Source organism: Podarcis filfolensis (genome assembly GCF_964270895.1).
Source record: "Podarcis filfolensis genome assembly, chromosome: 3".
NCBI classification, from domain to species: domain Eukaryota; kingdom Metazoa; phylum Chordata; class Lepidosauria; order Squamata; family Lacertidae; genus Podarcis; species Podarcis filfolensis.
In genome coordinates this window covers 15,721,653-15,741,525 of record NC_139606.1, presented here as the reverse complement: position 1 = coordinate 15,741,525, position 19,873 = coordinate 15,721,653, and the positions used below count along the sequence as shown (strand labels likewise).

At 41.6% G+C, this 19,873-nt stretch overlaps 1 protein-coding gene across 2 annotated transcripts in view; it reads right to left on the bottom strand.

Moving 5' to 3' along the window:
- Positions 1 to 415: 415 nt before the first annotated feature.
- The window catches only part of SPTLC3 (serine palmitoyltransferase long chain base subunit 3), a 59,979-nt gene continuing 40,521 nt past the window's right edge, over positions 416 to 19,873 (bottom strand). For both annotated transcript variants that reach the window (XM_083607288.1, XM_083607289.1), the window contains exons 8-12: positions 18,921 to 19,140; positions 17,073 to 17,199; positions 6,655 to 6,790; positions 5,607 to 5,736; positions 416 to 2,393 (exon numbers count right to left, since the gene is read on the bottom strand). In XM_083607288.1, coding sequence (XP_083463414.1) covers positions 2,280 to 2,393; positions 5,607 to 5,736; positions 6,655 to 6,790; positions 17,073 to 17,199; positions 18,921 to 19,140 — 727 coding nt within the window. In that variant the 3' untranslated portion in view covers positions 416 to 2,279. The remainder of the gene's footprint in view (positions 2,394 to 5,606; positions 5,737 to 6,654; positions 6,791 to 17,072; positions 17,200 to 18,920; positions 19,141 to 19,873) is intronic.

Sequence of the window (19,873 nt, the reverse complement as noted above, 5' to 3'; positions counted from 1 at the left end):
CTACTAACAGGTATGCAGCTCTGCAGCAGAGGAAGCACACAGGATATGGTACCATTCCATACCATACTACCTAAACAATGCATCTGTTAAGGGAATGATGAAGGGGAGGAGATGGAGATGCGAGGAATTATTTTATTTGTAAGAGCAGAACTAGCAGCATCTTTAGAGAAAGCCCTTTCACCAGAGCATCAATTTGGCAGTGTGCCCCCGGGGGTATGAAGCCATATCTCTCCCCCCCCCCCTTAAAATGACCACTGAAACCAGGATGTTCTGTGGATCCTGTGAATTGTGGATCATGGCTTAAGATGCTTCCTCTATAACCCACCATCATTCTTCAATGGACGAATGCCCCTCCATGCAAATCTGTAAATGGAAATTAAAGTTACCTGAACAAGAAAGGAGTCAACTTCAAAAATTATAAAAACAAAAACATCCTTTAATCTTTATACAGTAGTTTTAGTATAATGCACAAACATGGCCCCTATAGTGTTTCTCAAGTTCATCTGCCAAAGTGAACAATCATACAACACTGTACAAATCACTCCCCTCCACAATATACTTCTGAAGCAGACATTTGATATTGTGGAATGCGTTGCGGTCCGTTTTTAACATTATAGCAGCATTGAATTTTATTAACTTGAACAACAAAAAGGGACCTCATAACTAATCAGCCTTGCTTCATCCTCAAAGCTGCTTTAACAAGCAGGGGAGTCATATACTGTAATTGCTATTCCACAATTTAATTGTTCTGTTCTTAAATCTAATTTTGCAGCTGTGGGTTAAGTGGATACCACAGCTTTCAAGAACATGAAAGCAAAGTACATCTGTGCAACAGAAAGCTAACCATCTCTTGATCGGATGTGTTTACAGTGCCATCAGATAGTCCAGAATGGTTTGCAGCTCCCTCAAAGCTACAGAAACAACTTTCAACCAGTTACTTTATTTTTATATAAAAAAACTACATAAAACTACAAAGACCTTCCTTAACTGCTGAGACTGGAGAACTTCATTTCACATGCAGCCCAGTTGGAAGTGGATGATATCTTCCCATTAGTTCTGGCTTCATTCATTTGGTGCAATGCAAGTGGGACTAGATCCACCTATTCTCCCATTATCCTTTCCAGATCATTGGTCATGTTCTAACACCAGTTAAAAACTGTAAACATGTAATAAAAAACACAGATCTGTAACTCTCACAGCAAAACCAAGAATGTTGACCAACTTATCTCCAACTGTGTTATACCTCATAGAAACAGCACTATAAAGAGGTTTCAGGAGTCTGAAACAGCAAGTTCCTGGTGCATTATATTCTGTGCAACACACAACCAAAGTGTTCTTTACTCCCAAGTATGCTTATCAAGCCTGTAAGGCACTTCAAGAACAGAAAATAGGCTTCTGAATGTCAGTTATATTTTGTGCACCACAAGGGAAGGTATGTACGTGAAAGTATGCAAGAGTAACAGAAATGTTAGTTATGAAAATTGTGCATGAAAAGCCTATAAACCTGCTTTCAGACCAAACAACTAAAAAAAAAAAAGAATTTCTACCATTAATTTTAAGTATTCAATGCATCAACAATGTAAGAATAAAAACAGACATTTTTGTGGCTTACCCTTTCTTGCCACGTTTGATGAAAAAACCTTAAAACATTTTTTTTTTGCCAAAAAAACCAACTGGCAAACAGAAGTTGTAGCTTTCCCCTCCCCAAAAAACGTTTGGCAGTAATAGTTAACGTTAAGTAAGGCACTGAATGACCACTGTCTCCTACTAAGACACCTGTTAATCAACGAAACGTCTGCCTGTAATTTCCTCCGCCAAAATTCACATAAGTTGAAATGGAAGTATGCCGTTCTGCAAGTGAAAGCCAGTTTAACAAGTGAATTTTTTCCTTCAACCAACATACTACATTCCAATTCACTCTTTTAAAAAGTTTATTGTAATCATAATTAAGAACTATGAAAAGCCTGCTCATAAAAAGGCTCATAACAAAGGCTGCACAGTTGCAATCGACTTAATGGGACAAAGTCTTTTGCATCAAATAATAATAATATTAATAATAATAATAATAATACTCATAGTTCTTGGTAGGGCTCTGTAGCAACCATATTTCAGTCTCTTGCACACAGATTCCAATCCGGTGAAACACACACAGTGCTTTTCTTGGTTCAATTAGCTGTGAAGCAAAAACTGTCCTTAGAAAAGAAGAAACACATTCCTATTGTTTAGGTTCCCTCCCCCCCTCTTGTAACATCGTAATGGTTTCTCCATGGGAGGGAAGCTTAATCTTCAAGTTCAAAGCATGTTTCATCATATAGTTCAGGACGAGATGACTTGGAGCGCTGGGAGTATTTCAGCTGCAAAAAATCACCCAGTTCATCTAGAGCATCAAGGACCTGTAAATACAATTGTACGATATCAGAAAGATATAAAACGCCGCTCACTTCTGCTTAGCATCAAGAACAAAGAGCCATACAAGTGTATGTTTTCACACTCAAACAAAAAAAGGGAATTAAGACCACTGGTGAATCCAGGTGAAATCCATAGTGTTATTCCATATTCATAACACTATTATGAATGTAGAGTCACAGACTCTACGTCTTGTATTACCTGGGGCCAACAATGAAGAAGTGAAAATTGTTTCTGTTTCTGATGTTTTGTCCAAATAGTTAATCCAGTGTATACATTTCCACCAAATGCTTGTCCGAAGGAGGCAGGCTCTTTTATAGTTGAAGACCAACTGCTCTTTGGCACCTCCCAACTGAAGACAAATTTCCTCTCCCCGGTCATTTTAAAACATGAAGTCACCTGAACTCCAAATTTCATTTTCCTTTCCTGCTTCCATTGCTTCTCTAGTTTGTCATCATGACTGTTAGACTGCAAACCACTCTCTATTCTGGTGTGGTCCTGTCTATTTTATTTCTGGTCTGCATATACTTCAGTACAGTGGTGCCTCGCAAGACGAAATTAATTCGTTCCGCAAGTTTTTTCTTCTTGCGAGTTTTTCGTCTTGCGAAGCACGGTTTCCCATAGGAATGCATTGAAAATCAATTAATGCGTTCCTATGGAGACCGCCTTCAGACCAGGTCCGGGGAGAGTCTGTCCCCGGACCTCTTCTGAAGGCTGGCGGGGGGAGAAGGACTTTTCTCCCCACCGCCAGCCTTCAGAATAGCCTTCTGAAGGCTGGCGGTGGGAAGAAAAGCCCTTCTCCCGCCTTCAGAAGAGTTCCCGCAGGGCTGCCTAGGCTGCGGATAGCAGCCTGCTGCCCCACGCGAGGGGCGCTCTGCTTCAGAGCGGCCCTCGCGCGGGGCAGACATTCGCAGCTTGGGGAGCCCTGCTGCGCGCCTTCCCCTCTGTTCCCGGACCTGTCCTGAAGGCTTGCGGTGGGAGGAGGGCTTTCCTCCCCACCGCCAACATTCAGAAGGCTGTTCTGAATGTTGGCGGTGGGGAGGAAAAACCCTCCTCCCACCGCAAGCCCCGGGAACAGAGGAGAAGCGCTGCGCGCCTTCTCCTCTGTTCCCGGACCTCCCACCGCAAGCCTTCAGGACAGGTCCGGGAACAGAGGAGAAGGCGCGCTGCGCTTCCCCGCTGTCCCCAGAGATTTCCCTATGGGCTTTCATCTTGCGAAGCAAGCCCATAGGGAAATTCGTCTTGCGAAGCCGCTAAAAATCGGAAAACCCTTTCGTCTTGCGGGTTTTTCGTTTAGCGAGGCATTCATCTTGCGGGGCACCACTGTATATTTTTCCATTTTAGACTCCAGTTTTACAATGGGTTTCATCCTAACTTTTTTTTTTATCATTCCCCTGCTTGATGTGCATTTGTACAATGGCAATTGCCTGAACATATTTAAAGATGTTACCACCACCACCACCAATTTGCATCCAGTTCTAGGCCAGGTCTTGCCACTACCCACTCCCAAAGCATAATGCTTCGCACACCTTCCTTTGACAAAAGGAACAATTTTTCATGCCTGCAAGAAGCTCAAGTGCCTATTTTAAAAAGTGCCTCAAAGAGCACGCATTTCTCCTCCACAAACAGCATTGAGTATTAGCCGAGTCTAAGTGTGAAGGTGAGATGATATTGCTATTAATTTTAAATTGAAATAGCATCTGCATAACAACCATATGGCTTTTGTTATCAAATAACTATGGGTTTGGTTTTTTTACCAGAGGAAACAAGCCTGAAATGTCTCCAGCAACAGTAAAATTCTTAGTGCATTACTTACGTGGTCTTGTAGTGCATGGCACTTGTTTATTTGCACTATTCTAGATATTATTATTATTATTATTATTAAGAATATTATTATTATTATATATTATCATGCTTTCATGTCTTACAAAAGTCATTAAGATTAAGGTAACTGGATGTCTTTCCATTTCAAGAATAGGTTGAAACATAACCAAATCAGGACATTCAACATATTGGTTTGTATGGTATTACAGCCCCTTCCTTCCTTCCTGTTTGTTTTGTGTCAAACCATAACACCATATAGGAAAAAACTAGTTACAAGCAAACTTTCCTTTATGGATGCTGCAGATATTAGGTTATCAAAATACAGCTGCAATCAGCAAGCTTCACTCTCCTGTCTTAAAACCACATGGCCTTTACCTTGAGCAGGTATTATAACTCTTTCCCACTGCTGTGTTAATTTGTTCAAAAATTAAATTAGGAAACTGTATAACTCCCCATTATTTCTCAAGTCCACCAAATACCACAAGGGAGTGGTGCTTTGAGAAGCAAGCAGTATTCAAAAGGTATGGCCGAATAGGAGAGTTCAATCAAGTATTTGAAGCCCATCATTCTATTTTGCACAGAACATGGGTTGCAGTGTGAGGACCCTAACACTGTCACAAGATCAAAGTCATACAAAATTAAAGCAAAACACAGATGCAATTTCTCACCCAGGTTTGCAACAGCATGGGGGATATAACTTGGCATACTGCTGTCTTACCATCCGGGTCAATTCTCTTGTTTGATTTCAGAATCAAAAGTCTAGATTTAGTTAGTGATCATCTCGTGCCAACGTAGCCCTCAACCCGAAAATATAATTGCAACCAACATTTTGCTGCTTTTCCACTCTGTTCGGTGAAGAGTTCTATGAAACTCAAAAGTTTGCATACTTCTAAGTTGGCCCAGTAAAATATATTAATTTGCCAACATGTTACTCACGTAGACATAAGTACAGTCATACCTCGGGTTACAGACGCTTCAGGTTGCGTTTTTTTGGGTTATGGAGTGCCGAAACCCGGAAGTACCGGAACAGGTTACTTCTGGGTTTCGGCGATCGCGCATGCGCAGAAGCGCTAAATCGCGCTTTGCGCATGTGCAGAAGCACTGAATAGAAACCCAGATGCGCCGCTGCGGGTTGCGAACGTGCATCCCGCACGGATCATGTTCGCAACCTGAGCGTCCACTGTATTTACTTATTTTCAAAATCAAACCTTCTGCAATAATGTGAGGGCAATCAAGGAAGGCAAAGAGTGAATAATAATAATAATAATAATAATAATAATAATAATAATAATAATAGAAGAGACAGTGTGAGGCTTCTTCTAGAACCTTCCCATTCAATGTCAAGTCGATATTGCAAGCAAGCTTGCTGTGCTTACCGCATCTAACATCTCCCGTGTATGAGCAGCTGACACACAAAACCGAGCTCTGGATTCTGCGATCGGAGTAGCTGGAAAGCCGACCACCACCACCCCGATATTTCTGGCTAGCATGCGTCTTGCAAAAGCCCTGGGTAAGAAAATGAGGCAAAACTGAAATTATTGCTGACACACTGCACAATGTTTAAATATAAAAGAAGTAAGCACAAGACCCCATTGCAGAAGTGGAAGCTCATATTCAGTGCTTCTGCGGACAGGAGTTTCGCTGAATCCTACCTTAAGCTGGTAGCAGTGATTTTGGCCAGGGTGGAGGGAGAATCCCCCCCCCAAACAACAAAACTGTTCCAGTGCTTCATTTTTCCATGGAAAACTTTCTACTTAATCAGTTCATTAGTAACAATGAATGGATGTGAATTCCAAATGCAGTATTAGGTAAGATCGGCAGTTTCAATTTTTTTTTCTTTGTTGATTGAATACAAGAAAAATGAAACATGCTAAATTGGATCACTTTAGGGCTTGAGAAAATTTTCCAATACAGATTACTCTAATTTGCATGGGATTCCCCCCCCCCCCGAAAACCCATATCAATGCTTGGGAATAAGGCCTGCTGAAAAAACAGGGACTTCCTCGTAAGCATGCATAGGACAGCACTGCTTGTCTTTTATACATGTCTGATAAAATTGAGAGGAGGGGGCTGCTTAAACCCAAGAGCCTCTAAAATTCAATTAAGCCCAGAAAAGATTTTTTTTAAAAAAAATAAACTAATTTACAGGCACAATTTTTAAGACTATTACACCATAGAGTGGAAGCATCCACCAGTTTGACACTCTTAAGTACTTATGACCATACTTTTCCCTATAAGCCCGGAGAACAATTGTCAGTCAGAGTAGACAGCACTAGAAGGGAAGCTGCCATATAAGTCAAGTCAAAATATGTTCCCCAATGTAGAAATATAAAAAAAGACATTTCTGAAATAAAATCTTTCGAGTTTACCAGCAAATTTCTGAAAACTCTGCATAGCTGCCTGGGGCAGAGGAGCTTAACTTACCCAATTTTGCCTGGTATGTAAAGGAGCAAAGGGACAACAGGAGAATCTTCATTGCCATAAATAATGAAACCTAGTTTATGCAATCTTCGTCTGAAGTACCTTGTATTTTCTGCTAGCGCGCGGACTCTCTGAAGTCCTGGAATAAGAACCAGAAAAGCAGTGAATGCAGGAACATCACACATCTGCTGTCTCAGGACCAAAACAAAGATCTAGAGCTTTAATGTTGCAGAGACTGATCAGCATGTAAAACAGCTAACTGAGATGGCTTCAGAAGCCGATACATCTTCAAACACACATTCAAACGTTAATGTGTCCCCAGCTGATTATTTCTGATACAGTGGTACCTTGGTTCTTGAATTTAATCTGTTCTGGGAGTCCATTCGACTCCCGGAACGGTTCAAAAACCAAGGCGTGGCTTCTGATTGGCTGCAGGAGCTTCCTGCACTCAATCGGAAGCCACGGAAGCCGTGTTTGACGTTTGGCTTCTGAAAAACGTTCGCAAACCGGAACACTCACTTCCGGGTTTGCGGCGTTCGAGAGCCGATTTGTTCAGGAGCCAAGCCGTTCGACTACCAAGGTACCACTGTACATAATAGCATTATGAAGATAAAAGAGTACCCACAGGGCCAAATGAGACATGCATCCACGTGGAGGAGGTTCATACACCAGTGGTAAAAGGAGCACCACTAAGCATTCCCCCAACCCACACGTCTCAGGCCTTACTTCCCACTAGTCCATTGCTCAAGGCACTCTTCTTCATTCTCTACTTCTGGTTTTGGAGTCAGAAGGGAATAAAATTGCTTGGAGCATCAACTGGGGTGGGGAAGAGAGGGGCAAGGAGGTTCAGTACCCTCCCCCCCATTTTTTTTAATACTGTTTAAAAACAGATGCCCCCCCCCGAATATCTGAACAGGGAGGCTATGTGGATGATGCTTAGTTTGACCCATACACACTGTACTCCCCTCTTTGCTTTCTAAGCAAAACACTCACAGCTTCTCAGTTACATTAACAAGGCATAGCGGAGGTATTATGATTAAAGTGTCTGGGAGGAACAATAAGACACCATGATTAACTACAATACATTTGTTCTACCCTGCTTAGTATAATAAACAAACACAGTTATACAGTACAATGTTGTTCTCACATGCAAACTCCATTCAATATGGGTTTAAAGAGAACAATATCCAGGACTGTTTTCTGGTGCAAGGACACACAAGTCCTCATTCCACCTGCCAAAAATCCCTCCTAAGTCAAGATAATGGGTTTGTATCTGCATCACAAACAACAATAAATCAGGTGATAATAGCCATGGGCTCATTATAATACTATTCTTTGGAGTGCTAGAGAGGAGTTTGAAGGCAAAGGGGAGATACATTTCACCCACTTCAATACACAGTACTTTGCAATGTCCAAAGCATTTGACCTTCTAGATGTTGTTGGACTCCAACTTCCATCATCCTTGACCATAGTTCATTTTGGTTGGAGCTAATGGGAATTGGAGTCCCGCATCTTCTGCAGCACTACAAGTTAACCACTTTTTAACTAAAAGTTAAAAACACAGTTCAGAATCTAGAGCAAACTTAGAGCGGACAGAACAAAACAAAATTTAAACTGGTTGACCCAAAGTCATTTCTATATTTCACCGACTCAAGACTGTTACATCTTGTCTTTACTGATGATGCAATAACCTTGCTATCTCTTTAATCTCCCAATAGCCAAGGGAGTATTCACTGGATTACTTCTAATGTTAGTTGGTAAGAGACAGACACAAAGCACATGTTTGCAAATCTTTGTACATCACAATGTAGCAGATCTTGTGGCGTCTCTGATCTTTTTAACAGCCTAACTGCTCCACCATATTTCTTTTTTAAGGAGGCCACCATCACAATTGTCATTACAGCATTTCACTCTTTCCAGAAATTCTATCTACGGCACATCCTGCTCCACCCCGCCGAGAATTATTATTATTTTACAATGTCTCTGGAGTTCTTTGTAATTAGCACTTCTCTTAGGCACCACTTCAAGCCGAACTATTTTGCATTTCCCTATATTCAAAAAAAATAAATCAGTAATTACCATAATCCTGAGATTCTTCCCTTCATCCCATTTGGTTTGAGAAATGAGGCATTTCAGTTCTTTGGAGTCCCAAAGAACACTCTGTTGGCACACAGTTGGAACTTACAGGACTGCAAATAGATTTAACTCTTGGTGCTTATTTCTAGCCTTTATGTTATGTTGACAATATATCTCAAACAGATATATCCACACACATAGCAGCTGTTTAGAAGAACCTCTTGTGCGTGTAGCGGATGAAGTGACATGGTGGGGCAGAAGACTGTTTAAGGCCCCACTCAAAACATGAAGCCCCGCTCAAAATATGAAGAAAGGATCCTCATGCTGAAGCCTGCTCTCACCGATTGCCCTCACTGGATCTCAGAAGACTGTCTCCTTCAGAGATGGCCATACCATTAGGCAGAGTGAGGCAGCCGCCTCAGAAGGCAGATGTTGGAAGGTTTGCAGAGCAGTTTGCACAGTACGTCCAGTATCCCTTAAGCGAATACCGTATGTTGCCCTCAAGTTTCCTGGTGCCAGTGTTAAAATAAGAATCAACTGTCAATCCAGGGAGCTTTGGGAGATGGAACACAGCAGGTGGGAAAGTGGGCAGGTACCATGTTGTCCTTTGCTTCAGGCGGCAACCTGTTTTGGGCTAACCTTGGTCTCCTTGCAGGATTTCTTTTTCTGACCAGCTGTTTAGGAACTTTCCGTACCATCAGTTTTGAAAGAACCACATATGTGACTTTATTGGGTATGCTCTGTTATACCTGACATAGCTGACAAAGGATTTTGAAAAATTATTGGAAGGATTTCCAGGTGCTGGCTGTCCTATTTCTTTCACAAAAATAAAATACGATGCTTTCCTCAGATAGCACCTTGGTGATTAGTGTGATTGTCCTGAGAAATGTGATTGTGTGGAAATTACAGGAACTTATCTGTGACGTCATGAAAGACCAGCAGTTACATAAGCACCTTATTTGTGACACTCTCGATTTTAAAAAATACATCTAACCATTACTTTTGTCAGCGTCTGAGAACTAAGGCACCTTTAGCATACTTATCTAGTCATATCTTTCTTTTAAAAAGAGAGACAGCAAAGCTGCCTCCTCTATCACCATCTCATTTCTTAATTTTTTTTAAAAAATGAGCTATGTTTGATGGTATGCTCTCCGACAAATATGTGTGAGAAGTCAAAGCTATCAACACACATATTTATAGATTTATATATTTAATTTCATAAAACTTATATACAGCTTGATTGTAAAAAGAACCGATATGAGAGGAAAGAGGGTGGTGAATAGCTCTGGACCTCTGTCCTCCTGTCCCCCAAATATGAAGAAAGAAGTACGGGTCTTCCTAAGACAGCAGATGAAAGAGCCTAATATACTGTATTTTTCGCTCTATAAGACACACTTTTCCCCTCCTAAAAAGTAAGGGGAAATGTGTGTGCATCTTATGGAGCGAATGCAGGCGGGAAGCTCTGCTCAGCGCACCCTTTAAAGAGCTGTGTGGAGCGTGTGTGGGGCTCTTCCCCGAGGAGAGAGGAGGGCTACCCTTCTTCCTCCTCGGGGAAAAGCCCCCAAGAGCTGCACACACACTCTGCACGCTCTTTAAAGGGAGTGCGGCTCTTGGGGGAGCCTTAGCCGCGCGCAGCCTCTCCCGGGCAGGGGATGAAGGCTCCCCTTGCCCAGGAGAGGCTGTGCGCGGCTATCCCAGAAGCCAGGACAGCAAGCGGGATCGCTGTGCAGAGATCCTGCTTGCTGTCCTGGCTTCTGGGATTAAGAATATTTTTTTTCTTGTTTTCCGCTTCCAAAAACTAGGGGCGTCTTATGGTCTGGTGCGTCTTATATAGCAAAAAATACGGTACTTGGAACAGATCTCCACAATTTACAGATGAAAACAGGGTTGGCGTCTAACAGCTCAGTTCTTCTACTAAGGATCCCTGTCTAAGCCATCCCCCTTAGCCATCACAGTTACACACTAGACCCATGTATCCTGCAGTATTATTATTATTGCTGTTGTTGATGATCACCATCTGTCCTTCACTCTCAGAAGTCAGTAGTCTTCCATTGAATTTGAAAGCCAAAAATTGCTATTCTTGACAAACAACAACAATCCTAAAACACACACAACTTGTTAGCAAATATTCCATACTAGACTGAAGAATGCGAAGTGGCATGCAAAGTATTGTGTGGGGCTCTTGGTGTTTAAGTTCCAGGGGCCTTGGGGTGGGAGCTAAACCCTGAAAAGTGACAGAAGTGACCTTAACAAAATTTTAACAAGGGATTCTCCAGAGGAAAAAAATTGAACAAAACTAGGAGTGGTGATTTACCAGGAGGCAGTACCAGAACAGTGACTGTCCTTCATAATAAAGGGTAATTTGGAGCTCATGGACTTCCCAAGTGAGAAATTTTCTTATAGAAAAAGATGCTTTGGAGATGACCTGTGCCCTGCTGAATGAATGGGAAGGGAACAAAAAGCCTAGTACAGTCTGTAAGTATCTTTTATACACAGATCTGCTCACACAGGCATTCTGGCTGTTATTCTTTGGGTTTGCCATTCAGTTTCCATTTGACAAATCCGTTGAGTTAGAGGACGACAAATAGCTTAACCATCTCTCCAGTGGCACTAAAACAAAAACAGCTGTGCCAGAGTATCAAAAACACAAAAAAGCATCTTACTACAAAGCTTTCCAGTTCTAATAAAAACAATAGTCTGGGGGTACTTCCAAAAATATTTTTGGCACAACAGATTTTAAAAGAACTCGGAAGAAAATGGGGGAGGGGGGGCTTGAATAGCTTGCAGGAAATTTTTGGAGGTTTAATGCATTGTTTAGCATGATTAATATTAAACTGGGGACTATCCATTTTTAATGCACAGTTTTAATGCACCAGTTTTCTACCAGGATCCAAGAAAAGAAAAATTGTTAGTTCAAGCACAGATCCCTTTTCCTGGCTGTACAGTGGTACCTCGGGTTAAGTACTTAATTCGTTCCGGAGGTCCATACTTAACCTGAAACTGTTCTTAAGCTGAACCACCACTTTAGCTAATGGGGCCTCCCGCTGCTGCTGTGCCATCGAAGCACGATTTCTGTTCTCATCCTGAAGCAAAGTTCTTAACCTGAAGCACTATTTCTGGGTTAGCGGAGTCTGTAACCTGAAGCGTATGTAACCTGAAGCGTATGTAATCCGAGGTACCACTGTAATGGGAAAACCTCAAAAGCTGATTTGTGTACATGAACAGAACTCACAACCAGCCCATCATTTTGTCCCATGTGCTAGCTTACTTCCCATGTGCCAGAGTTTAGTCATGGGTTGCATTCTGACTTTTAAGATATAAAAATGTCCCATTACCCACATCTGCATGTCTTGGGCTGTATCAAACCTACTTCGAGTGGATGACAGAAAGGGTGTAAGCTGTTCTTTACCAAGCCTCAGCACTTTCCTGTCATTTCTGATGATGTGTTTTGTGGTCGGAGACCACACACTAGCATGACTGCCTCCCCAACCCTTGTGTACATGTTCTGCCAAGCTATTTTAACACACAAGGACAGATATTATGGTGATAGGTACTTTGGAGAAACCTCAGTGCTTGAACACAATTACAGACTCGCAGATTGATGCGGCTCCTCAACCATCAAATCAAGGTAACTTTCTAAAGGACAAAAATGGTTAAGACTGTTTTGTCTAAACCAAATTGTGAAAGTGTGACTTTCAGTAGTTAAGCAGGATGCCTTGTTTTAATTTCTTAGCTACAGAGTAACAGAGTTGTAGAGTCGGAAGGGACCCTGTGGGTCAATCTAGACCAACCCTCTGCAATGTAGGAATCTCAACAAACAGGCTCCCATCCAACCTGAAATAATACCAGAGACTGCTTAGCTTTGCAAAGGTGCTAGCAGTTTTACTGCTGCACCACTAGGAGGAGATAGCTTTCTAAGGAATTTGTAGCACATGTAATTTAAGTCAGAACTCCAGATCAGGGTAGACGCCTTGGCAACTTTCATCCACTACAGATCTTTTGACCTTTCAACTCATTCTCATACTTTTTGCTGTTGTTGAAAAGCCTAAATAGATGCGCAAAAAAAAAAAGCAGCACTGTGGTGGAGTAGATGACTGTTAAAACGAAAGATTCCCATTACTAAACACAATAATCCAGCCGCAGTAAGATCCTTACACAGAGGCTAGTAAAGGTAAAGGTAAAGGTAAAGGGACCCCTGACCGTTAGGTCCAGTCATGGCCGACTCTTGGGTTGCGGCGCTCATCTCACTTTATTGGCCAAGGGAGCCGGCATACAGCTTCCGGGTCATGTGGCCAGCATGACTAAGCCGCTTCTGGCAAACCAGGGCAGCGCATGGAAACGCCGTTTACTTTCCCACCGGAGTGGTACCTATTTATCTACTTGACTTTGACGTGCTTTCGAACTGCTAGGTTGGCAGGAGCAGGGACCGAGCAACGGGAGCTCACCCCATCACGGGGATTCGAACCGCCGCCCTTCTGATCGGCAAGTCCTAGGCTCTGTGGTTTAACCCACAGCACCAACCGTGTCCCTCTTACACAGAGGCTAGATGGTGCTAAATTCTATGTTTAAGGTAAAGGTAAAGGGACCCCTGACCGTTAGGTCCAGTCGCGAATGACTCTGGGGTTGCGGCGCTCATTTCACTTTACTGGCCGAGAGAGCTGGTGTACAGCTTCCGGGCCATGTGGCCAGCATGAAATGCCACTTACTACTGACCAAAGGTATGGCAAGTATAATGAAAGCCTGGAGAGAGGCACAGAGGGGAACAATGATTCCAGGGACCTACAATTACTGCCCCAGAATTGCGCTTAATATTTATTTGAATATTTCTGGATATTGTAATATAGACAGCAATAATATAGCACTCTGGGTGGTTCTGAATAAGCATTACAGCACCCATGGTATGTAGGTCAGCATAGGTAGATTTGCAATGGGGATTTCCTCATTGTTAGCACAGATTTTCACTAAAAATCTTAAGCATCTTTGTGGGACACAATTTTCACCCAGGTGGTGAAATCTGTGTTCGGGCATTATCCCTTTCGACTGTTGTTGTTGCTGTTGTTGTGTGTGTGCCTGTATGTGCACACATGATGGAAAGGTCCTCAACATTAAAAAATAAAGCACCCACAAAAGACTAGCTGGTCAGGGAGGAGGAGTCTGGCCTAGGCGTCTTACTCCTGCAATAGAGGAGTTTTCCACCATGTGAGCCCCCTCCCCAACCCCTGCAATCTGAAGTAGTGCAGCACAGATATACTGGTTTTCTCCACAATGAAAACTAGGCCTATACTGACACAAGATCTCTATTCAGACAGAGCTTCTTTTCTTCAAAGAAGAAACATTATCTTGCCCCGTCACAAAATTACAAACTGAGCCTTAATTGCAAACAGAAATTAAATCCTTTTTCAATCTTTCTATCATAGGTGAGGCTAGTGGACAATTTTTGCTCACACATTTTTTATATTTTAAACAATGTACAAAGAAAGATAGAAGGAAAAACAATTCAATAGAAATTTTAAAAAACTAGTACATTTAGCTAGGTAAATATCTAATATTCCAGGAAATTTGCCAAATTCATAAATCAAAATCTCACAATATTCCCAACAAATCATATGGATTTCTCTTTTCTTTGGCTTGTTACACCAATACATGATAAAAAGTTGTATTTTTAGGAAAATGGTAATAACTCTATTTCCCCTCTCTGACTTGGATCATTTTGGCTAGTTTAACCATGGAAGCTAGAGCCCAAATGTTAGTGAACCAGCCACCCGGGGTTGGGAATTGCTTTTCCCGCCCAGTAAGCTAACTGATTATTTTGAAGCTTTAATGAATGATTATTTGTATTTGATCTTTGCCACTCCGTTGGTTGGGGTAAGAAGCAACCCAAGTGAGTTTGGCTTTTCCCTCTGTTCCATTCACAACAGCTTATGAACTTTACATAAAATCTGGAAGCAAAGGCACACAGCTCATCATTCCCTGTCTAAAAGTCTTCTCTTTCTGTAAACTGAAGGAAGACAAAGTCCAATAACTCATTCAACTGACACGGATGGAAGAAGCCCACTTTCCAGCTCATTTCTGAACCTACTAGATACTGCAGAATTCAGCACACTAAGAAGTTAAATCTTTCCCAGACAGAGGCTTTGAAACAGCCTGCTGCATCCAGGTTTTGTTTTAGCACGCTAAAACAGAATAATTTGCAATGGACTAACACCAGAGGTTCTATTGATTTATAAAAAACAGGATCCTGCTCACATTGTTCCCTTTTCAAGGCTTCAAAGAGGAATTCTACTGAAACTCCAGCATGGACATGGAACTTTTGCAAAACAGGCTTCTCCATTCACTTATATGGAAGGGGCAATTCTATTCTAGTGAAGTGGGAAGTCTTCTTTATTGCTTTCTGAGCAGATCAGAAAGAAGCTGCTGAATCAGCTTTAGGTGCGCAGGCTTAGATGAAGAGTTCCATCCTATTTCCTTATCTCAGATACTTATCAATTGCCTGAAGATTATCCTCAAAGGCCTTTAATGCTATTGAGTGTGATGCCCTTTCAGAACATTTAGCTTTGGGGCTGGATGGGAGGGAATGCCACAGCTGCCACCTTCCTGCTTAAAGGAGAAGCACAATTTCCCCACTCCTTTAAAAGGGTCCCTTGAAGCTCATTTGGATATACCGTAATTGTCCTAGCCTAGCCTTCTCTCCAATATACTAGTTTGCCATGTTTGTATCTCTTCCACCACTGTATTCCCTTATGAGAAGTACCGGTAGTATATTCAAGACTGACGTTTTCTACCTTACTGAGAAATAGGCCTGTCACTATGCTACACCAGGTGCAAGCGCTAAATAAGGCAGTTTTTAAACAATCACTCCTTAAAAATGCTTTTGACGCGATCCTTTTAAGAGGCAGGGAGGGAAACAAAAGCACGCTCTATAGCTAACTCAGTTCAACTGAAAGTAGAAGCTTGTACCTTGAGTGGATGCCCAATGTGCTAGTGTGCATCAAAGCCACTGCAGTTAGTTTCCCCTTGCTATGCTCCTTGCAATGCAACAACCCTTGAACCCGCAGGTTCTGAGAACTTCTGTATCTGTGGATCTGTACTAGCTCAAAAAGGTAAGAAGAGAAAAAGTGCAGATGGAGCCTTTTATGTTTCTTTCTTACAGCCAGAAAGAATACTATCATCTTGGAAAACTACAGTGCAATGTTGCCCTCCACTGGCAAGAATATTTGCAAAAAAGCAGTCCATAAATTGAATTTTACATGTGTGCTCTTATTTATTGCTATAGATGAAGTATACCCTCTTTCACACCACTTTAGAAACTGCATAACAATTCTACACACTATGGCATTAAAATGCTATAGAGACAAAGTACACCCATTCTGTGCTAGCATCTCATATGCACTGTTCTTTAGTACTGGCCACTTGTGCCTGCTTCTCAGTATGCTGGCGTTGTGGTTGCCACTGGGAAGCTGATATGAATTATGTAGGCACCTCTTGATGCGTTTATATGAAGCTCCACCAAACATGTCGGCCAAATTCAACCACATCAGAAAAAAACTTAATTTATTGTTGGACCCAAACCACCTGGGCATCATTTCACATAAGCAGATAAGACCTTTGTCCTAACTGCCCTTTTTTTCATCCAAGACAGGAAACAAATCCAAAATTCTGCAAGAATATTCCTTTTAACAGGGTTACTCATAATTATAATAGTTAATTTTTAATCACTTGGACATTTGGGTCACTGCCACCCCATGCACTGCTGACCATGGTCTGTTCTATGTTATGTAGAAGTTTATGGGAAACAGTTCAGTGACTCTTTTATTCAGACTAACATTTCCACCATGTAAAGAGGTAATTATTATGCCTTACAAACAGCCCAACACAGTGATACATGTTTTATGAAGTGAGGAATAGGGTGTTGGACCTGTGTGCTTGTCTTCTTGCACACTGAAGTGTCAGCACTTCAGTTCTGATGAAATAAATCAGTTTCCCTTTACATCTAAAATGGGGAAATGTAACTCAGTGTCAGTTTAGGTTTACAACCAAGATCTTGAGACAGCAAGAGTGAAGAAGCACATGCTCCCTGATGCTTGTTCCTGGCTTCATACACCTGCCAAGTCAGAATCACTGCATCACTATTGGTCTAACAACATCCTCCAAGCAAAGTGTGCTTGCAGGTGTATGAAGGCCAGGAATTAAGTCCCCCAAATGCTATGTTTTGCTCATACATTGACCACAAATGATCAGTTGCATTCATCCACAAGCATGCCTTTCTTATGGTGAAATGCTGTTATTCCCCCTCCCATTTCAAACAACTCTAAAAGGAAATCTTCTCAGTCAGCACAATATCCTACCTTTTGTGGTTCCATCTAGTCCCATGACACATTTCATTGCTCTTATGATTTGTTCCACTATTGGAGCAGCCATAGATGAAGCATATGCAGCACTATGGGAGTGAACCCGTAAGTAGTCTACTAGTTCCTGGAATAAAAACAGAATAAAGTTTTAGCGCAGACACCAAAACCTCCTTATGTCTGTTGGAACAGAAGTTTGCAGGTGGCAAGAGCAATCAGATCCAGAATTGGCTGCACACTCAACTGTAAGCCGAAATGCAAAACTTTTAGAAACATACCTCACTTTTGAACCAATGGCTAAATCGACTATTTGTTTCACTGATTCCCTCAAGTACTCTTATAGCAACTGTCAAAAGGGCACACTTTTAAAAAGTCAGTGCATGGCATGAAGCCTCATGCTTCCAAATTTCCATGTAATGAGAGAACAGATAGACAGCAGAGGATGATATTTTAATGCACTATCACTAGAGATAGTCCTTCCCATGGACCTTGTACCCAGAAGAAATAAACTGCTATTCTATCTCTTTTTATGGGTTCAGTGTTTTGTTCTATTGCAATCCCTTAAAAGGAGGCACGGAGCTCTCTCATTCAGAAAAAGGTTATTCAGCCTAGACCCACAATATTTGAAGGGAAAAGTACATCAGGAAATTTATTTTTCAACAGTGTTTCAAATTAGTTTAATGCTAAATTAGGCCTGGCACAGTAGCAATGCCTAATTAAATGATCTGCAATTCAATACCTGCAACCTGGATCTTTTTCAAAGGCGTGTCTGACTGAGCACACCTCTGGTCTCAGAGGTGAGAGGTTATTAAACAGTGCTAATAGGGATCTGATGCAAAGAGTAGCACAGAAGCCAATTTAAGCTGACTCAAGTGAAAAATCTGACTACAGTTTCCCCTGCAGACAAAAACAAAACAAAACATGCTCACAGTTTTACTTGTTTATACTCAAGCAACATAAGACTTGAAAGTTCACAACCCTAAGGAAACTATGCACTCAATGTAAAATTCATTCATGTTTAGCTACAGTCCTTTGGCAGGACTTGCATATAAGCTGTATGCAACTGCACCTTTCCCCAATATTACTCAAGCAAAGAGCAATTTTTGCAGCAAGCACATGACTTCTGAAGACTTGTAATGTGCCCAGTACAGAGAAATCATTAAAACTTTCTTAAGATCAAATAACAAAAGGAATTCAGAGGCATTCCAAAAAACCATTTGAGAACTCAGTTACCAGTGTGCAAATTGTTGCTGTATTTCCCCCTTACATCATCATATTCAATGACATTAATTAGAAAGTGCTTACTATGAACAACCTGCATGCAAATAGTGGGATGAGATATTGGCACAGTTATCAAATGCAGCAGAAACAATGTTTACTGTCAACAGGAGAATCCACAGAGCTGTATATTTGTGACATGATATTCATTCAGAAGTATGTGAACTCTGTAAAACCATGTAGAGAGGGACCGAAAAACTGGAACAAAGACATTGGATTCTTATCTCATTATACATGACAAAGCCATTTTTCACCTTCTCACCCCTTGCTTTTTCCTGTAAGACCTATTGCAGTCGTTAAGAGTCGTCAACAGGCTCATCACAGCTATCTGCCAACCACCCATTCCCACCACCCTTCTGAGTAATACCCCTCCCCACCTTCTCACTATATAGAAGGATCTGGCAACTTCTGTTTCAGGGTATCTGAAGAAGTGTGCATGCACACGAAAGCTCATACCAAGAACTAACTTAGTTGGTCTTTAAGGTGCTACTGGAAGGAAAAAAAATTTTTTGTTTTGACTGCCATTTGAGTTTTTACACACCTACAAATGCTGACAATTGATGCCAATACCTTTTTGCCTGCTATGTATCCCCCTGCTGCTCCAAAGCTTTTGGTGAATGTTCCCATCAGTACATCAACATCGTTGGGATCCATTCCAAAGTATTCCACAACTCCTCTTCCTGTTGGGCCAACGGCACCTATGCTGTGAGCTTCGTCCAAGTAGAGATAGGCTTTGTATTTTCTCTTCAAGGCAATTATCTCCGGCAAGCGTACAATGGAGCCTTCCATACTGTGGGAAACAAAAGAAAACAGCTGAGAAATGAGCACTTAATTGATTCAGCTGTAGCTATTGTTGCATAATATGGACATAATGCTATTGATTGCATCCAAGCAGCTCAAGCCACAGTGGAGAAAAACGTAAGTATACTCGTTTGTACTCATGAGCAGCTACCAGCAAGAGACAAAGAAGCACTAGAGTTCAACAAACCAAAAGTAGCTTAGCTGCGGACTCTTGTTTATTCCTTAGGTGTCAACAAAGGAGTGTCCCAAAAGGGAATGAGGCACAGTGGAGACTGTGGTGTCTTTAGGATATATAGTTTATTTACACACATACAGGGTGGTCCAAAAGTAGGTTTCAAAGAAAGAAACAATTCTTTTTCTTTACCGATATTTTGAATGATGACAACTTCTTGAGTCAAAGAACAAAGAAAGTGGATTCTAAAGCAGTATACCTACTTTTGGGCCACCCTGTATATAACCTGAGCCTGTGATGGAAAGGTTCACTGTGTCAACACCCCAAAAGGGTTTTGTTTCTCCCATAGCCACAGCCCTGGATTCAGCCAGAGAACCAGCATGGCTCTCTGTCTCTCTCTCCTTTTACAGCCTGCCGTTTTTGCATCATATCACTCCCTAACCTCTCTACTCTAAACTCTGGCTTTATCTGTTGAGGGGGGGGGTCTCCACTCATTTTTCATCTTGCACAGACTCCTTGATCCAGTCAAAAACAATTAAAATAATTAGCT